General features: G+C 39.1%; 1 protein-coding gene across 3 annotated transcripts in view; it reads right to left on the reverse strand.

The window, feature by feature from the left end:
• Positions 1 to 20,379, reverse strand: part of tpcn1 (two pore segment channel 1) — a 70,117-nt gene that overhangs the window by 26,671 nt on the left and 23,067 nt on the right. For 2 of the 3 annotated variants that reach the window (XM_068005721.1, XM_068005720.1), the window contains exons 2-6: positions 12,707 to 12,837; positions 9,666 to 9,842; positions 4,929 to 5,042; positions 2,553 to 2,683; positions 537 to 625 (exon numbers count right to left, since the gene is read on the reverse strand). In XM_068005721.1, the coding sequence (XP_067861822.1) occupies positions 537 to 625; positions 2,553 to 2,683; positions 4,929 to 5,042; positions 9,666 to 9,842; positions 12,707 to 12,837 (642 nt within the window). Of the gene's footprint in view, positions 1 to 536; positions 626 to 2,552; positions 2,684 to 4,928; positions 5,043 to 9,665; positions 9,843 to 12,706; positions 12,838 to 20,158; positions 20,235 to 20,379 lie in introns of those variants that run through there. The other variant, XM_068005722.1, reaches the window with a different exon arrangement.

Raw genomic sequence — 20,379 nt, forward strand, 5'->3', positions numbered from 1 at the left:
TGCCTCAGTATGGAGAGCTGTCATTGTAATCAGTATAATCTGAAAACTACTTTTACTCATGTTTATTAACTTACTCTCGATGTTATTATAATTTATTGCTCACTGACTTGAGTACAAATAGATTTCAGATCTCAGATCACATCCTCACTCACCCTCCATTTCACAAGTAATATATTCTCTGCAACTGCCCCAAACAGCTATTGAACATTCTTGACAAAAAACACACACTTTGTTCTTTACTTAAATATCCCAAAGTAGGTGCCACTCAGCCTGGATTATTCAATGCCTCCAGTTTCTCAATAATGCTTCCTCTATTAACAGTCAGCTTCTCTACATGTTTTTAGGTTGCTTAATGTTGGCGATTTAATTATTTTGTAATCTGTGCTTAATAATCTTTTTCTAGCTCAAAAAAAATCAAATAAATATCAGATGGATCAATTCACCCAATGCTCAACCCTAACGTGTGTTTAATAAATATAACATACTTAGATACGATCCATACAGAATGAAGATAAATCAAGTAGATAAGAGCTTACCCAAAATAGCAAAAATGACCATGAAGAAAAGTAGTAGCGATAAAATGTCAATAAAGGGAGGAAGAGACTGGAAGATCTGACGCAAATTTCTGGGAATTCAGAAAATGAAAGATAATTAGAACTAACTTTTCACACCTTCTAATAGATATGTATTAATTTTAAATGAGAAATTTGTTAAGGATCATAGGAAGGATCAACTAGTTTTAAAAAGTTTCAATTTGGCTGTACACTGCTTTTGTTCAGAATGTGCAACCTTTTTATTTATGGTAGAGAGGAAATACTGTTGCAATGGGAATTTCAAAAATTAGAAACAATTTATTCCTTCAATTTAAAATTTCCTCCTCCTCCTTCTCCTCCAAGCATTTCGGCACCATTAACTTAACATAGCCATACAGCTTCTAGCTTTTCAACTCAATCATGAAGAGGGCAAATATTTTAAATATTACCTGGAGTCAAACAGAGCATTTACATGGTTGAAATCAGTCTTCATTTTTATACATGAAGCTATAAAAGAAATTACTATAGGATCCAAAGTTAGTGGACAAAAAACAGTTTTGGTTTTTATAAACTTAAGAAATGCTATATAATAAACAGATGTACAATGTAATTTTGACACACAACAATTTTAGTTTCGCACTAGGTCAAAGCTGTTCACTTGTTAAGTTTACTAAGTTTCAGTAACTGAATGGAGAGAAATTTTGGTTTAAACAATTCTAACATTGTTAAACAGAACTATGTGCCACTTCCTGAATTTACCCCAACATGAATCATTGAAAATAGCTAATGTTAGCAAACTACATCCACAAATCAAAGTGAAAGCTAAAATGGAACCTTAGTGCAAGCGGAACAAAATATGTGTTTTTAGCTTACATTAGTTTTGATAAACTACTTTTAAAATATTAATTGCATTCCCCAGGACGCCCTGACACAACTCTCTGCACATCTATTTTGATGGTGCAGACACAAGAGAAGGCATATAGTGAGGAGATTCCCTTGCAGTGTACCTGCTCTGCAGCACACAGAATGTAGAGTTTTGGCAATGGTATCTTTCCAGACCATTCTTAAGCTGTTTCTTATTTTCTTCTCTTCTGTCCCTGCTAGGTATTTGCTTTGTTTTAAGCAAATGCAGGGGGCAGAAAGGCAGAAACAGATCAAGAACAGTCTGAACTTACACCAATATGATTCACCAAAATAAACCGATCATTCTCAATATTATGTAACAGAGGCCCAAGCAAGCAAACTGCCTTGTTGCATTACTTCTTACTCCATCTGGTCCACTAACATACAGTTACTTGCACATATCCACTGGGAGCCCTGTGAATCTAAATATATCTGTATCAAAATATTACATTTGCATGCACTTCCTGTTAACTTTTATTATAAATTCCTAAGTTCCATATTTATAATGGAAGCTGCCCATGTAAACTATAACAACATCCTCCCACCAGGGGAGGAACTGCAGCATCACCAGTGGAAATATAAAAATAAGAACAGAATGTATGACTTTAAAATGGGTACTGAATTATATCTATGTGCCCTGGTCCAATTATCCCCTGTCCTCTAACCCTGCTTTACCTGAAGACTAATATAAATTATATTTATTTATATGTAGACACACAAAAGGAATAACACTGGGATAAAGCACATTTGTAATCACTGGCATTGAAGCTTCCTCTTATATTTTGTTCTTATTAACTATAATGGTACGGAGTCAAATATTTAAAAATAATTAATTATCTCCATGTGAAATCAACCGATTACATTTATTTAATTAAAATCAATTATTCAAAAGAAACAGAACTCTGCTCACTGAGAATTTTTAGGAAGTGCTAGAACATGGTTGATGCAAAAACATGATTAGAAAACTTGTGTGCTGGAACTGTCACTTAAAGAACTGCACTCTAAATTCAAGCTGGAGCCCTGCATCAGTTTGCTGATTCATCCTGCTTGTTTTGACATGCCTAGTATTTTCCAGAATTCTTGACATAGAAATGACACTAATGGCTGTAAATTTACCTTCTCACCGCACCACAATATCTGCAGTCTACCAGAAAGATTGGTCGCAAAGCTCGAGTCACCCGGACATGCGAGGTCTGCCTTATTAATACCACAATGACTTCTATAAACTGTACAAACAAAACTGCACTCTGCAAAAGTACCAGAAAAGGAACAAGGTTAAACTTCTCAAGAAAGAGTCTGCCTAAGGAGTTCATTTGTGTTTAGCGTATTAAAAGTATTTAATGAATAACTACTGCTAAGGTGAAATAAAAGCTGTCGTAATAAAATACACTCCATCCCCCATTGTAGAGTCCCTGAGTGTAGTGACATGCGTGATGAAGTATACATCTAGAATCGACATTTTTTTTTAAAAAGGTAAAATATGGAAGCTAAGGAAAAGTAATTCCATTACAGATAAGTCCCGAATTTCTTTGGGAGTTCGGCCAATCTCTTGCTGAAGTTATGGCAGGAGATTGGGGTAACCCGGTGGAAATTCAGGGTCATAAGGCCAGAAATTGCAGGGAAGTCGTGCCATTAAAATGATGCATTAACATTGCATGCCATTATTAATTCGTAAAAAATCCAGAAATTTGCAGAATAAAAGAGATGCTCCATGAGTTTTGATCCTCCGCAAATTGCTGGCCAATTTGCGCTGCTCCGCCATTACCATCGCCGAATTCCATAAAAGTTAATTCTCACTGTGAGGCTCCCCATTGAACATAATACCGATCGTGAAATTGTTGGATTTATGACATTAGTACGAATGATCCCACTGCAGCCATTTAGTGCTGGTAATCAATGCCGTAGAGGATCCTGGTAATGATGAGATTTATGACCCTTACATGACTCTCAACTTTGGAGGCCCATAAAGGAAACAGTGCAGCTGTGGACTCTCACTCCAGCAGGTAGTGAATTGTTGCTCGAGGTTTTTTATTCTTTATATCTGATAGTTTTTTTCTGCCACTCTTGCCATCCACACTCCTGTTAGTGTTGGAAGGCATTCATTTTCAGGATGAAAACTGTTTCGGGACATTCAGAAGAGGATCACTCATTCAATTGCAAATTATATAGACTTCTTTCAGAAAATAAAATTTTGGGATATAGTATATGAGTAATTTGAGACATGACATGTGGTAAGTGTAGCATGCTCGAGAGGAAAAAAAAGTGACTTTGGACCTATTGTTCCCAAATCTCTCCACTAATTCACCCAATTTCCTTCTCTGTCTTTTGTTCCGTTTCTTTTTCTATCCTTTCGGTAGGGCAGACAAGCCATTGGGCATGACATTCACTGCACATTATTGAATCGACGTTCCAGCACTTTGCAGCGCAAATATAGTGCAATGTCAATGGTGAGCATAAAAGTCCAATTAACATTGTTCACCGCCAAATCCGCAATTGCAGCAATTTCTGGCCTATAGTGTTTAACTAAAAACCTTCCAATGAATTCGGGTGGTGTATACATGAAAAAATCCAAATTACTAGTGATGCTGGGTCAACAGTGATGCTGAATCATTTCTGGCTAATTAAACCTCAATGGGGATTGCAAAATGCTGAAAGCTTCTTAATGAGAACACCCTGCGGGGAGTAATTTGTTCTCTTTATCCAAGTGTTCCCATTGGCAAACCCCCATTAAAAAGACATGTAATAATTTGATTGGCAGTAATGTACTCAAGTGCCCATGACCTCAGGTCATTAATTCATCTTTATAGTAACAAGGTTCCATCCAAAGATAAAACAAAAAACTGTTGCACTGAGTTGCTTAGAATGATCTATTGCGTGAAATAGATTGTCGGAAGATATGCAAAATGTACTCAAACAAGTCATCAGACAAAACGGTATTTTATTAGTTGTTGGGAAAATTAAACGGTCACATAGTATTTGGTTAAATACATTAAGATAACGCCACCTATTCCTTTTACCCTATGTCTGTCTATCTGCTGACCCAATAATGCAGACTCACTCACTCAGCTATTCAGATATATTCAGTCAAGGTCACAAACTGAATTTAATCTACTAATATTTACTGTAAAAGCTGCTGCCAGTGTTTTTGCATTTGGAGAAATTTTAAAATATAATGTTCTCTCTCTAAATGCATAGAGATGAGAGCTTAGAGAAATTGAAAAAAAACTGCCATTATCTATACTACCCTAAGTTGCTGTAAAAGGGCTGAAAGTTCACCAAATATGAATTTGCAACACACATACACAAGAATGTATATTTAAAAAATGCAGACATCCCAACCATTCTTGCTGCCTGTGCAAAGCAGTGACCATCGAACTGGCATTCAATGCATTTGTGGAACAGGATATAAAAATGCCCCCAAGTAGCAACCCCTGTAGTTCTTATTTTGCCTTTACTTCACATAAATTGTCAATATATTAAAAAAACACTTACTTTCAGCATAGTTCTTTTGTGCCTAATAAAGGTCTGAAAGCCCAACCACCTCATCTTCATACCAAGTTCAAACACCACTGTGACAAGTGCAAACAGTTCCAGTGTGGCATGCACCTAAACAAGTTTTTAAAAAAAATACAATTTTAAACAATACAAGAGAGACTGCAAATGAGTTACCCAATAGTATCAGTTTAATATTTAGATATTAGCAAGTAACAATTTCTTGATAGAGAAAAAATAAAGGAGACAATTCAAGATGGATAGGTTTAGAGCAAATACTGAAATAAATGGTATGAGACAGTCTCATGATGCTGCAGATTGGTATGCCTTAGAGTTGTGAGACATGGAACTGGACTCCCATTTCGCCACACAGCAAATTTCCATTTCCAAGATGTTCCACACAAAACACTAACAGAGGCTAGGCTCTTGTGCAAAAAGTATACACCAGTGCCCAGTTTTGAGTGTGTTTTCCCAAGTTTGGGCAATTGTAGATCAGCTCCCATTATGGTTCAAAGTTAGGAAGCCTATTAAAATAAGCACAGCCACTCCAAAGCACCTTCCCATTAGTTACATCACCAGAGAAGCTCTGATGGGAAGACTGAACATGGGACAACATGACTAACCTAGCTGTATTTTTTGATTAGTTCACTAGCATTGTGGATAGGGGAGTGTCTATATGCACTTCCAGAAGGCATTTCATAAGGTTCTGCACAAGAGATTATTAGTAAAAATGAAAGCGCACGGAATTGGATGCAAACTTGTGACATGGGTTGGTAATTGGTTGGAAGGAGACAGAGAGTAGAGATAAAGGGACGTTCTCCAATTGGTGGGATGTGACGAGTGCTTTTCTTCAAGGATTTGTACTGCAGGCCTCAGCTTTTCACCATATATATCAATGACTTGGATGAAAGAATACAGAATTGTATATCCAAGTTTTCAGGTGATATTAAGTTAGGAGGCACAGTAAGTTGTGTAGATGGGAGCAGGACATTACAAAGGGACATGGACAGACTAAGTGAGTGGGCAAAACTATGGCAGATGGAGTTCAATGTGGGGAAGTGTGAGGTCATCTACTTTGGATTCAAGGTACACAAATCGGAATATTTTCTTAATGGAGAGAGACTAGGAATTGTGGAGGATCAAGGAGATTTAGGTGTCCATGTACACAAATCACTAAAAGCTAGTGCACAAGTACAAAAAGGAATCAAAAGGGCTATTGAAGCTCTTGGTATGGCACTAGATTCAGATTGTTATGCAATTATTCTTTATGCCTGAAAGGGTAGAGGAAGCAGATTCAATAGTAACTTTCAAAAGGGAACTGGATAAATACTTGAAGGGGAGAAAATTGCAGGGCTATTGGGTAAGAGCAGGGGAGTGGGATTAATTGGATAGCTCTTTCAAAGAGATGGCACTGGCGTGGGTGGCCTCTTTCTGTGTTGTAAGATTCTATGATATGTTGGCCTTTATCTTAAGGGGATTGGAGTACAAAAGTGAGGATGTGATGCTTCAGTTGTACGAGCTTTGGTCAGACCAACTGTGTTCAGTTTTGGGTAACAAATCTCAGGGAAGATATACTGATTTTGGAAGGCTACAGTGCAGATTCACCAGAATGATACTGGGGCTTAAAGGGTTAAATTACACAGAGGGATTGCATAAACTGGGTTTGTATTCCCTTGAGTTGAGAAGGTTGAGGGCTAATCTAATCAAGGTCTTTAAAAAAGAGATTTGATATGGTAGATATAGAGAAGCTATTTCCGCTGGTGGGGAAAATCCAGAACAAGGGGGCATAATCGTAAAATTAGAGCTAGACCATATAGGAGGAAAATCAGGAAGCACTTTTTCACATAAAGAGTAGTGGAAATCTGGAACCCTCTCACCCAAAAGGTTGTGGATGATGGGCCAATTGAAATTTTCAGGACTGAGATTGATAGATTTTTGTTAGTAAGGGTATCAAGGAATATAGAGCAAAAGGGGGGTAAAATGGAGGTACAGATCCACTACAATCTAATTGAATAGCGGAAAAGGCTCGAGGAGCTGAATGGGCTACTCCTGTTCCTATGTAAGTTATTACTGTCAGACTGGGGTCAGCTTCCACATTTTCAACAACTTACATTTATATAGCACCTTTAGCGTAGTAAAACATCCCAAGGCGCTTCACAGGAGCGATTTTCAAACAAAATTTGACACCGCACCACACAAGGAGATATTAGGACATGTGACCAAAAGCTTGGTCAAAGAGGTAGGTTTTAAGGAGCATCTTACAGGAGGAGAGAGAGGTAGAGAGGCGGAGAGGTTTAGGGAGGGAATTCCAGAGTTTAGGACCTAGGCAGCTGAAGGCACGGCCGCCAATGGTAGAGCGATTAAAATTGGGGATGCGCAAGAGGAGCACAGAGATCTTGGAGGGTTGTAGGGCTGGAGGAGGTTACAAAAATAAAGGAGGGGGTGAGGTCATGGAGGGATAAGAATGAGAATTTTAAAATCGAGGCGTTCCCAGGTCGAGAGCTAACGTAGGTCAGGGAGCACAGGGATGTTGGGTGAACGGGACCTGGCGCGAGTTAGGATACAGGCAGCAGAGTTATGGAAGAGCTCAAGTTTATAGAGGGTGGAAGGTGGGAGTCCAGTCAGGAGAGATTGGAATAGTCAAGTCTAGAGATAACAAAGGCATAGATGAGGGTTTCAGCAGCAGATGAGCTGAGGCAGGAATGGAGACGGGAGATGTTACGGAGGTGGAGGTAGGTGGTCTTGGCGATGGAGCGGATATGTAGTTGGAAGCTCATCTCTCATTGATCCAAAGGCTGTTACTACACTCTTCAACTGCCTAACAGTAATACTTGGATGAACCAAAAACAAAGTTATCCACTTTGGCTTCAGCCAGCACCACCCCTATGGCAACTCAGTTGGAGGTCAAAAGGAGCAAAACCTTGGCATAGATTGATCTTTGGCACAGTTCCCTCCCCCACCTCTGTTTCATTACTAAAATTCCTATTTCCACCACCTTTTCCTTATTTTTCTCCAACCACTGCAAAACCCTAGTCCAAGACTTTTGAGTTTTAGTTTAAAACTCAACTTCTCTAGTAACCTCTTGGTCAATCAATCGCCCTCCAAGTTAAAACTCATTTAAAATACCACAGCCCATGTCTTCAACCAAAGACCCCCATTCCTACCAAGGAATCAGGAATTAAAATCTATATCTGCTGAGAAGTTAATAAGGTTTTGTTCAGTAGAAAGGCTAACAGATCCTGCCGGCCTCTCCTCAGGTGGTCATAAGAGACCTTGCTGAGACTGCAGAAACAGAATGAACATGACAACTGTAAGCAAAAGCATGGTCAGGATACAGCTGCAGACTTCACTTATTAGTCAGACAGCTTCAAAGCTGTGATGAGAAATGGTCTGCAGTCAGCTCCACGTGAGTGGATTGGGGAAGACAGTTGCCTAGGAAGAGGTGAAAGGATTTTGACCAATCAGTCCAAAGCTAAAGATTTTGTCATAAGAAGAAGAGATATAAGATGGCGGGCTCCATATAGTGACACCACTATTCCCAGCCAGAATGGAGATGATTGGGTAATTGCACTGTCAATCACACCTGGAGCCCACACTGCTGTGAGTGACGGAGATTGATTTTACCAACAATTTCTGTTTGCTGCGTTTCGTGGAGACTCTTTGTATGTAGGCTTTGTAAATAGACTTTGCTCTGTTTTGCTGTAAAATTTGGCTGTAAATCCTGCTGGCCGTATGTCCCGCCCCACCTCCAACTTATTGGCTGACACAGTGATGTCAATAGTCACAGTGAAGGTGGCATGTTGCTTGGAGAAGGGGTGCAACCCACGATCAGGGACCCTGAAGAGACGTCAGGGAACACTGGTGAAGAAAGTTTCTCCTTCCGCTACGAGGACTGATCACTCTCCACGGTCGAGTCGCATTCCCTGCTTAAAGGTTGTATTTGTTTATATCTGGGTTTGGGTTATAATAAACTTGAGTAAAAAGGAACAATCCTGTGTTAGTCCTTCTCATTTCTCATGTGCTGAACATTATATACCCATGGGGAGAAGTATCTAAAAGACCATTTCTCTTACAGATCCACTGGTTTCTTATGCTCGAGTAAACTGACGTCAAGATCCTCATCCTGACTTTTAAATCTTTCTATGGGCTTATCTCACCATACTTTAGTAATCTCCTCTAGCCATTTGGACCTACGTGCTCTTGACAACAAGTTACTTCCTTGTTCCCCAGTCTTTCTGTTCCATGACTGCTAGCTGCTCGTTCAGCCACTACCCCTTACCCTGTTCCTTTGGTTTCCTCCCCTAACCTCATCCGTTTCTGCTTGATATCTACTTTTCTTCCTCCTTGATATAAAGTGCTTTGAGACATCTTCAAGTATGTGATACTTATGTATGTCTCCTATTCAGCTGCATCCTTTTTGTCTGTAGAATTGTATGCAGTTGATATACCGATCGTAATTTCAAAGCCAGGTCATGTTCTTATCAATTCCCATTGCCTATTAGGTTTAAAAAGTGCAGCATAGAGAGATATGGGCTCATGCATCGCATGACAATACAGTCCACAGTGTTATACAACTCTAGAGAGCCAAGTTTGTTTATATCAATTAACAGAATCCTATTAACCAGCACTACACAGACTCCTGCACAAGCATTGCAGACATGGTACATCAACAAAAACTGGAACAAAAATATTATAAGCTAAAGAAAGTATCTCACAAGAATTGAAGACAAAACATACATAAATGTCGAGTCGGAGTGAGGGAACAGCTGGCGCCTCGCACAGCGAGAGTATCAACAACAGCAGTCCAGAAATCAGCTCCATCATGTAGAATATGTGATTGTGCACAAAGAGGTAGGCTGCAAGGGCTTTCTGATCTTTTGGATGAGTGAAAAACTTGTCATTATTTTCCCCCTCCTGAAAGTAACAAAATAAAAAGAAAGCTGTAAACAATTTAATACTTTTACTGGTAAGAGTGCAAGAGACCAAGTAACTCCTTATCTTTACACCAGGACTACCTGGTGCTAGAAAAGTTGTGACACTCCCCATGTGCAACACAAGAATTTGTCCTTCAAGACCTCAGCCTGTAAACAGTATGTTACAATTTTTGAATTATACCCAAAATATAAAGTTACATTGCTGGTTACATCCTAGCAACATCATCACAAATCAAACATGCCCTTCTTTGTTTTGGTGCTAAGAAAACTTGACAGAACAAGACCCACAGACAAAAGGTTAAATTAACTGGTTTGATCATTTTGACCCATTTTTTAGGGCATTGCAGAGCTTTTGTTTCATTATTGTTACTTGGCCACTTTTATAGTAAGGGACTTAATTTCAAAAATAGTTATTATACAACAAATACTGTGCACCTTTGGAATCTTCATATTCCTGGCACTGCAACTGTATACTGTACAGGAAACATGGTTTCAAAAGGCAGTATTTTTTTTAAATTATAGATTTTTCTAACATTTGCTAACATAATCTCTGCAACTTGTGCACAGTGCCATGTATTATATTCAATGTTTTACATATTAGTACCTCATCTTGTTGCAAATCTGCCATCTTAAAATCAATAATTGAAATCAAAGCCAAAGGTTAATGGTACCGCAAGTCATTCTATACATAGCAATATACTGAATAATGAATAATACTTTATTACAGCAAACAGTTTTATTTGAAAAAGTAAAGAACAGAAGTCCATTAAAACATTGAACAGAACTAGCCAATGCAGTAAAATAAAAAAGTTAAGTAGTTCTATTCAATGAATTAAAACTGGGTAACCCTTGCTTAGCACAAAATACATTTTGACTGGATCACTTCCAATTCTAATTTAACAAAAACACATTATTAAAATTAAAATCTACATGGAATACTGCCAAACATTCTCCAGCCCTGTTGAAAATGTACACAATTACTTTATGTACTGTAAAGCAACACATTTTAAAAAAATATATAAACAGTGATTGTGGTCATCATCTGTAGATTATGATTTAGTCAGTAATTCTCTGGTCGGAAAATAAGTGATCTCATATCCTTTTTGTGCTACTTTTAGCATGGCTGTAACCAGGACTTCTTCATACGAATCATAGCCATAGGCTTTCCTGTCAATTTCAGCAACATCAGGAATACATTAAATCGATGCTGTTGTGTTATTGTCTTATGTTTCATTTCAATACAAGGTCGGTTATATTAGATTGCAGGTTTTTGATTTTCTTTTAAGAATGTGTAACCTGAAACTTCCCAGTTTTATTTTTTTAAAAACATTGAAGGAGAAACAGACTCCTTTGGTAGTGTGGGTTGGCCAACGTCCCTTTACCTCTGGGATTTGAGTTTGAATTGAGCCCAAGATCCAAGTCTCATTCTCTGTACTTGTAAGGGTCCCAAATGAAGTGAGTTTGAACAGTCTCAACCTGGTTCCTAGTAGCCATGGGTTAGCAGCACAAAACTACCTATAATTTAGAACAAACTGCTGAATCTCACTTAGACAAGCCAAAAAGTTGATTATAGAAAAGGGAACTGTCACATTGGTGCAAAAGGGAATTCTCAAGTTGATGCACATTGCTAGGGAAGCTTTACTCTGCATCTGGTTGTGTTTTGCGTGCCCTTGGAGTGTTCAGAAATGTTACTGACGACCACAATTTTTTTTTAAAAGCATAACAGAAACATTTTTAAATTCCATTCGTGAGCACTGACATCACTCACCTTGACATGTACAATATATTAAACCAGAAGGAAAAAAAGGATACATATTTAACACCAACACTCCCAAACTGCAGAGATTGTGAACTATATTAAAACATGTTCAAAGTTGTATTACACTCTCAGGTTTGGATCCCTGACCTTGGCTTTTGCTGTTGTTCAGATAACCCAAGCACCTCAAACATGTTACAATTGGCAGCATTAACACAGGTCTACTGCTTCTACACTGCAGTAGATGCAGGTCTCACAAAAACAGCAGCAAGCCCAAACTAAACTTGATGAATTCGTAAGGGCCAGCCACCGGGACCCAGTAAAAGACATAGTTTACACTGAAGATGCCACTGGCTGTGTGAGACACTTGCACTGGGAGCCAGAAGCAACACAACACTACCTAATTCACTATAACAACAGCTTTAATGAAGATAATAGAAAGCTCCAAGGAGCATTATTTTCAGCAAACATTAAAGAAAAAAATCAAAACATTACAATTTTGTAAAATCCCCTCTTGTATTTATATGATGAAATAGTACCAGAAAAGAAAAACTGGTACCAGTGTGAAAATGCACAAACTCCAATGAGAAAATCGGAAACAGAAAAGAAAGGTGGTAGGGGTAAAAAAATTATGAAATGTGGGAAAATGTTTCAATTGGGATACACCACAGGAATCATATCACTCATACCCAAATTTATAACACACCCACATGTCTGACATTCTCAATTTATTATATATTAATGATATTTTCATACGGATAAATTTTAATTTCCATAGTTCTAGAATGATAAAAGTCACATTCATAGTGCCTGTAACTAAACCTACTTCAGAAAACCAAGTATCTCCCTTGGTATGGAAGTCATGGCAAGAGATCCAGCAAGTGCAGAACAAATGCAGGATCATCATTACCAGGATTATTTGTAATTAGAGCTAGATATTTTTGCATTAAAAAAAAACTATAACATCAATTTCACAACAAGCAACAATACCACTGCCAGGCTCCCTTCCCTATACTTATTTCATACTGATATATTCAATCATTGTTCATTTTTATTAGCTTGATATGAGGAGTATTAGTAGTAAATACCTGCAAGTAGATTGCTGCTTCCTGATAATTCATCTCCCAGACCTGTTTCAGAGAACCATAGCTCGCTCTGTAATCTCGAATGCCTGGTGTTGCAACCACTTCACTGTTGATAATGTCATATCCTCCTCCATCTATTAAGAGGACAGAAAGTAGATGGTTCAAATAGCAACAGGCCAAGCAGTTCATGCATTATCCTAGTAAATGTGACTTGAATTTCATTCATAATGCATTAGGGAAGGAGAATGTCATCACTCTGTCTCACAAGAACTGGAACTGGCTAATCTACACCAAATGTAATGTAGGTGTCTTCTCAACACAAAAATGAAAGCACATTCCTTTTATGGGAATCGGGAGGAAGAAAGACAAAAAAAATTCAATAAACGTGTTTCATTGATGAAATAACAATAAGCATTTCAAACAACCTGAACTCACTACTGAAGGATCTGCATAAAGACACAATTTTATAGAACTTTATTTACATAAAGTTCTCAACAACAACCAAAAAAAAACCTGATTTTGTGACTGTCAAGATTTAATTTCAATCAGAATGTTTGACTTCATTTTAATCATCATCAACAACAACAACTTGCATTTATACAGCACTTTTAACGTGGAAAAATGTCCCAATGTGCTTCACAGAAGTGTAATCAGGCAACAATCACATTGACAAGAAGCAGATATTAGGAGGGGTGACTAAAAGCTTGGTCAAAGAGATGGATTTTAAGGAGGATCTTAAAGGAAAAGTGGGAGGTGGAAAAAGCAAAGAGGTTTAGGCAGGGAATTCCAGGGCCTAGATGGATGAAGGCATGGTCACCAATGGTGGAGCGAAAGGATTTCAGGATTCACAAGAGGCCAGAGTTGGAGGAACACAGAATATCCAAAGGGTTGTAGGGCTGGAGAAGGTTACAGAGATAGGGAGGGGAAAGGCCATGAGGGATTTAAACATGAGGATGAGAATTTTAAATGTGAGGTATTGGGGGACCAGAAGCCAATGTATGTCAGTGAGCAAAGGGATGGATGGCTGGGATGGTGAGGGATAGAATAGGGGTAGCAGAGTTTTAGATGAGAAGTTTATGGAGGGTGGAAGATGAGACAGGAGAACATTGGAATAGTTGAGTCCGAAGGCGACAAAGTCATGGATGACAGCTTCATCCGCAGATGGGCTGAGGCAGGGGCAGAGACGGCGATGTTACGGAGGTGGAGAGGATATGGGGTCGGAAGCTTAGCTCTAGGTCAAATAGGACACTAAGGTTGCAAACAATCTGATATAACCTGAGACAGTGGCTGTGGAGGGGGTGGAACTGGTGGTGAGGATATGGAATTTGTGGTGGGGGCTGAAGATGATGTCTTCGGTCTTCTCAAGTTTAACTGGATAAAATTGCAGCCCATGATGGGGGCAGTGGAGGATTCAATAGAAGTGGTCGAGAGATAGAGCTGGGTGCATGAGCGTACATGTTGAACCTGACCCCATATCTTCGGGGGCAGGAGGAGAAGCCATTACTGGAGATGCTTTGTCTACTTTTGGGATAGGTAAGAGTGGAACCAAGTGAGGACAGGACAATGAAGGAGGCGTTGAAGGAGGATTGTGTGGTCAACCATGTCAAAGGCTGCAGAGAAAGATATCGAGTGATAGTATATCACAGTCACAGAGGATGTCAATGGTGACTTTGATTAGGGCGATTCAGTGATGTGACAGGAGTGAATAGCTGATTGGAGAGTTTCAAACATGGAGTTGTGGGAAAGATGAGCATAGATTTGGGAGGTCACAACACATTCAAAGAGAAAAGGAAGTTTGGAGGTAGGCTGGGAGTTGTAAGGACATAGGTGTTGAGTGAGGATGGGTTTTTTGAGGCTGGAGTAATGATGGCAGTTTTGAAAAGGTGGGGGTCATTACCCGAGAAGAGGGAACAATTTACATTATCGACTAGTATGGGAGCCAGGAAGGGAAGTTGGGTTACAAAGAATGCACAGCACAGAAATAGGCCATTCGGCCCAACAGGTCCATGCCAGTGTTTACTTCTGATTCCAGAGTCCAAATTATTGGTTGGATGGTTAGTAGTTTAGTGGGAATGGCGGCAAGCAAGCAGGACATGGATCTCATGGACATCATGAGCTCGGAGAGAAACTAGAGAAAGACGCAGGTTCAGGGTTAGGCCAGGGAGGAGCCTTGGGGAAGTTTGGCTTGGTGGGCAAGGGGAAGGGGTGGATACAGCAGAGGGAGCTGAACAGATGGTCGCAATCTTAGTGACAAAGAAGTCCATGAGTTCCTCATATTTGTTATTGAAGGTAAGGGTGGAGAGGGTTTAAGGAGAAAGTTGGTAATCATACAGCACAGAAGGAGGCCATTTGGCCCATCGAGCCTATACCGCCTCTTTGATAGAGCTATCCAATAAGTCCCACTCCCAATTCCCCATAGCCCTGCAAATTTTTTCCCTTCAAGTATTTATCCAATTCCCTTTTGAAAGTTATTATTGAATCTGCTTCCAACACGCTTTCAGGCAGTGCATTCCAGATCATAACAACTTGTTGAGTAAGAAAAAAAGTCCTCATGTCGCCTCTGATTCTTTTACCAATTACCTTAATTCTGTGTCCTCTAGCGGCCGTTCCTTCTGCCGCTGGAAACCAATTTCTCCTTATTTACTCTATCAAAATGTTTCATGATTTTGAACACCTCTATCTAATCTCCCCTTAACTTTCTTTGCTCTAAGGAGAAAAACCCCAGTTTCTCTAGTCTCTCCATATAACTGAAGTTTTTCATCCCTGGTACCATTCTAGTAAATATCCTATGCACCCTCTCTAAGGCATTGACATCCTTCCTAAAATGTGGTGCCCAAAATTGGCCACAATATTCTAGCTGGGGCCTAACCAGTGTTTTATAAAGGTTTGGCATAACTTCCTTGTTTTTGTACTCTATGCCTCTATTTATAAAGCCAAGAATCTCGTATGCCTTTTTAACAGCCTTTTCAACTTGTCCTACCACCTTCAAAGACTTGTGTACGTACACCCCCCCAGGTGTGTCTATTTCTGCACCCCCTTTAAAATTGTACCATTTAGTTTATATTGCCTCTCCTCATTCTTTCAACCAAAATGAATCACTTCACACTTCTCTGGTTAAATTTCATCTGCCATGTGTCTGCCCATATCACCAGTCTGTCGATGTCCTCCTGAAGTCTGTTACTATCCTCCTCACTGTTTACTACATTTCCGAGTTTCATGTCATCTGCAAACTATGAAATTATGCCCTGTATACACAAGTCCAGGTCATTAATATATATCAAAAAGAGCAGTGGTTCCAACATCGACCCCTGGGGGACGTCACTGCACACTTCCCTCCAGTCTGAAAAACAATTGTTCACCAATACTCTCTGCTTTCTATCCCTTAGCCAATTTCATATCCGTGTGGCCACTTTCCCTTTAATCCCATGGGCTTCAATTTTGCTAACAATGGGGAAAAGGAGCCAGAACTTACCTTTGCTTTCCATGGTGAACATAGTGAGTGGTTTTGGCAGAGGAGAGCAAGTTCTGATGTGGTCCAGTCAAAGCTGACAATGGACAGCTGAACCAATTGTGCACCAGATAGGTTCAAGTCTTCATGCCTTGGGCTTGAGGAAGCAAAAATTACCATACCAAGGGGAATGACCAGGGTGTTCACACATGTGCCTTTAGTGGGAGTAACCAGACAGTGATCAGGAGTGTGACCATTGGTAAAGTTTTCCTTCCCTAGGATTGAACCATGGCCTAAAGTGTTAATTTTGATGGACGTGTTTCTAATAAGCTTGACCGTAATAATAATTTAGCAATGCTCCAGTGTCATAAAAAATCATGGCTTTTGCACAACAAGCAAACATTTCTGATACACTTCTGTGATATTTGGTGGAAAAACTTGGTATACTTGTTTATTAGTAACTCTGGGAATACATAAAGGATACTGCGTCTTTATGAATGGAATACAATAAAAATATTTAATAAGTAGAGAGTTTATAATTCAAGACAACTCTGTCATTATGAATATTGCCACATCCCACCAAAACTTGTGGCACTTTAATTAGGTCAAGTAAACTTCAAAATATATATTCTTTTTAAAGCTCAGAATTTTTCAGCAAGGTTTCAATTTAGAAAACAGGATTTTTTTTTCCTGGGACATCATATTGTGCCACTAGGCTTTAACCTGGCAATGTTCCAAGATGGCTTTGGCATTTGTGGAGTGAGAGCCTCTCATTGCGACACAGCTGCCTCTCATTGTCTGCAGTGACTTTTTTGTCTGCATTTCTCATCAAGGTCAGACGTAGTTATTGCAAGTAGTTTCGTTATTCTATCAGGCAAACATTATACAGCAAGGCCAGAAGACCATTTCAGGGATAGAGTGTAATGAACATTTGATGGGAGCTAATTTGAACTCATGGTTGAGGGGTGTTATTAAAAATACTGTCTGCGAGTTTATCCAGTAAATAGCTGAGCTATAAACGACCAGCAAGGCCCCAGGACTTGATCCCTGGTTGGTGCCGAGTTACCTGATATCAGCAGGGACTGTGGTAAGGGCACTACTTTTGGCCTCAAGACATGATTCCTGCTTCTGATCACTACCCAATTACTCCTGCTGGAAATGCACATGTGGACTTCAAATGAGGACAGGATTAGGTTCCACTAGATGCCTCCTTGCAGTCAAATATTTGGTCAACACGCTGTCAAGGACCACCCATCCATAATGGCAACTTTGACAAGGCATCAGAGAATGACAATTGCCTGTGGAACCATCCCTCAGCTACATGTCAATGCACTGAGAGGAGGGAAGAAAACTGAAGAGAAAAGAGAAATCAAATAGTGCCACTTCAGCAGATATCCCACTCTACATGAGTGACCCAAGAAATGGCAACTAGTCTCCTCATCCTTTTCACCTACAGCATGCAACAGAACTGAAAATGCCATTGCTAAATTATTACAGTCAAACTTATTAGAAACACGTCCATCAAAATTAACATTCAAACATTCCGGACATATCTCAACACCTACACTAAAAGTTAATGGACAATTATGTCACAATCACTTTAGTTACAAAATTCACAATGAGTTTGCTGCACCATGGATTCTCTCTCTCCACCAATCTCCAATCTTCCTATCCTGAATGTGGAGATCTAAAATGGAACACAGTTCCAGAAGTAGCAGCAGCTCCTCTTCATGTGAGAATCTGGACAATGAGCACTAGCAAACTATTTACTTGGGGGATTGGGGGGCAGGGGAGATCACTGCTAAACTAATCCCTGTCCTCTCACAGTTTCCGCAGATGTACATTCCCTGGAAAACCTGACTGGTTGCTCTGTTTTTCACTCCATCCCAGCCTATGGATGCTGAAATCAATTATAACACCTTCACTGCTGCCCTGCATTGACAAAGCATCAAACCTGCAACATTCCTGGCCTGCATGGGTCAATGTCAAACCATCTGGTGCACTTACCTACTGAATCATTGTAAGGAGGCTTTAAGGAAGGTTTCTATTGTGAGGTTAAATAGAATATGTAAGTGGAATATAGCTGTATTTAAAAAGGGCCCACATCCTATAAAAGGTTTGTCGTTTCTCATACTGAACTGTGCCTACCCTGGGTTTTACATGAAGATTCCTTCTTCTGTAGGGTTCACACATTTCTGTTCGGGGAATATAGCTGTATTCAAAAAGTGCCCACATTCTATAAAAGGTTTGTCGTTTCTCATACTGAACTGTGCCTACCCTGGGTTTTACATGAAGATTCCTTCTTTTGTATGGTTCACACATTTCTGTTAGAGGAAAATTCTGAGTTTTCACAAATAATCAAATTGTTTTGTACAGGTTACAGAAATACAAGTTATCTATCATCAGGGACAGCGTAAGAGAGAGAATGTTGGCCTTTATTTCATAAAAGGGAGTTGTAATACAAAAGTGACAAAATTATGCTTCAGTTGTACAGTTGGTCAGACCCCATCTGGAGTATTGCATTTAGTTTTGGGTACATCTCAGGAAAGGTATATTGGTCTTTGAGTAGATGCAGCTCAGATTCACTAGAATGATACCGGGGCTTAAAAGTTTGAACTATGAGGGCAGGTTGTATAAATGTGACTTGTATTCCCTTGAGTTTAGAAGGTTGAGAGGTGATCTAATCAAGGTGTTTAAAATAATAAAAGGAATTTGATAGGGCAATACAGAGAAACTATTTATTCTGGTGAAGGAATCCAAAACAAGATGGCATAATCTTAAATGTAGAGCTAAGCCAGTTAGAAATGAAATCAGGAAGCATTTTTTCACAAAAAGGGTAGCGGAAATCTGGAACTCTCTCCCCAAAAGGCTGTAGGTGCTGAGTGAATTAAAATTTTCAAGACTGAGATCGAAATATTCTTGTTAGGTAAGGGTATTAAGGGATATGGAGAAAAGGCAGATAACTGGAGTTGAGGTACAGATCAGCCTTGATCTAATTGAATAACGAAATAGGGTAGTGGGGCTGAATGGCCTAGTCCTGTTCCTATGTACAACTATCACCATGTACTCTAGTCTCTGTTGCCACTAATAACCTTTTGGTTGGCTTCTTCCTATGCAGCCTCCAGATCTTTTGCAACTCATCTAACAACATTGAATGTCTAGTCTTAATTCCTATCTGTGGCCTAGAAAACAAAAGAAATGAACATTCCTGGAGTGGGGGAGAATATTCATTTATCTTTTTCTCATGTCTGTGTGTCTTTGATAACGTTACACATGGTCCAGCAATATCCACCCTCCTTTTACCTTGCGGGCGTCCCTGATCTTTTTCGTGATGAAAAGGTCATTGATTCTTCAGTGAAACATTAACCTTTATGAGGCACTAAATAACCCTACTCTTGAACTTTATCTTGGGAATATTCATATTTATCAGTTGTGTAGGACTGTACTAAGCTGAACTGGTTAACATTCATACAGAATATTACAGAACTAGAATTAATTTATTTTTATAATTCAAATACAGTCTACTCCTCTTAATTCAATGTTGCTGATAATTCATTTTTTTTTTAGTGTGCACTAAATTCCCACTCTGCTGTGTTATTTATATTGCTTAATTCAGATTATTGGATAATTCAAATTACATTGAATTAGTAGAAGTAGACTATAGTTTAATCTCCATTTAAGATTTCTTCTCCTTCAACCAGTTTAATCAGTAACATCATTCATTGCACCGAATACACATTTCCAAAAGACAGCTGCTTTAATCCTTTACCAGGCTTGAAAAATTGGATATCTTTCCTTTCAAATACAGTACAAAAACAGGACAGGGGGAATTTTTACAAGTTTTTTTATAAAGCAGAATTTCTAGAAATTTACAAGACTGCAGAACACTCTAATCCTAACTCTGTATTCCTTGCATAAGCCCATGCAACACTGTTAATTAAAAATCTAAATAAAAAAGGATGAATCTATCTAATTATGACTCGAACAAATGTAAACGTAACACATACCATTTGTCTCAAATTCCCAAATGTATGAAGAGCTTTCCAAAGGACTGTCACTAAATTCAGCAGGGCGGACACAAGTTATATCTGTATGTTGCATTGTTGCAGAAGTGAAAACAAGCTGCCTTGTACTTCGTTTTTATGAAGTATCACAACTACAGCCCAAGTTATCTGATTCCACAATGTACGTATCAGAGTCAGGTGATCACACTAAAGAGTAAACGCCT

This window comes from Heptranchias perlo, chromosome 25 (assembly GCF_035084215.1).
Source record: "Heptranchias perlo isolate sHepPer1 chromosome 25, sHepPer1.hap1, whole genome shotgun sequence".
Lineage (NCBI taxonomy): Eukaryota > Metazoa > Chordata > Chondrichthyes > Hexanchiformes > Hexanchidae > Heptranchias > Heptranchias perlo.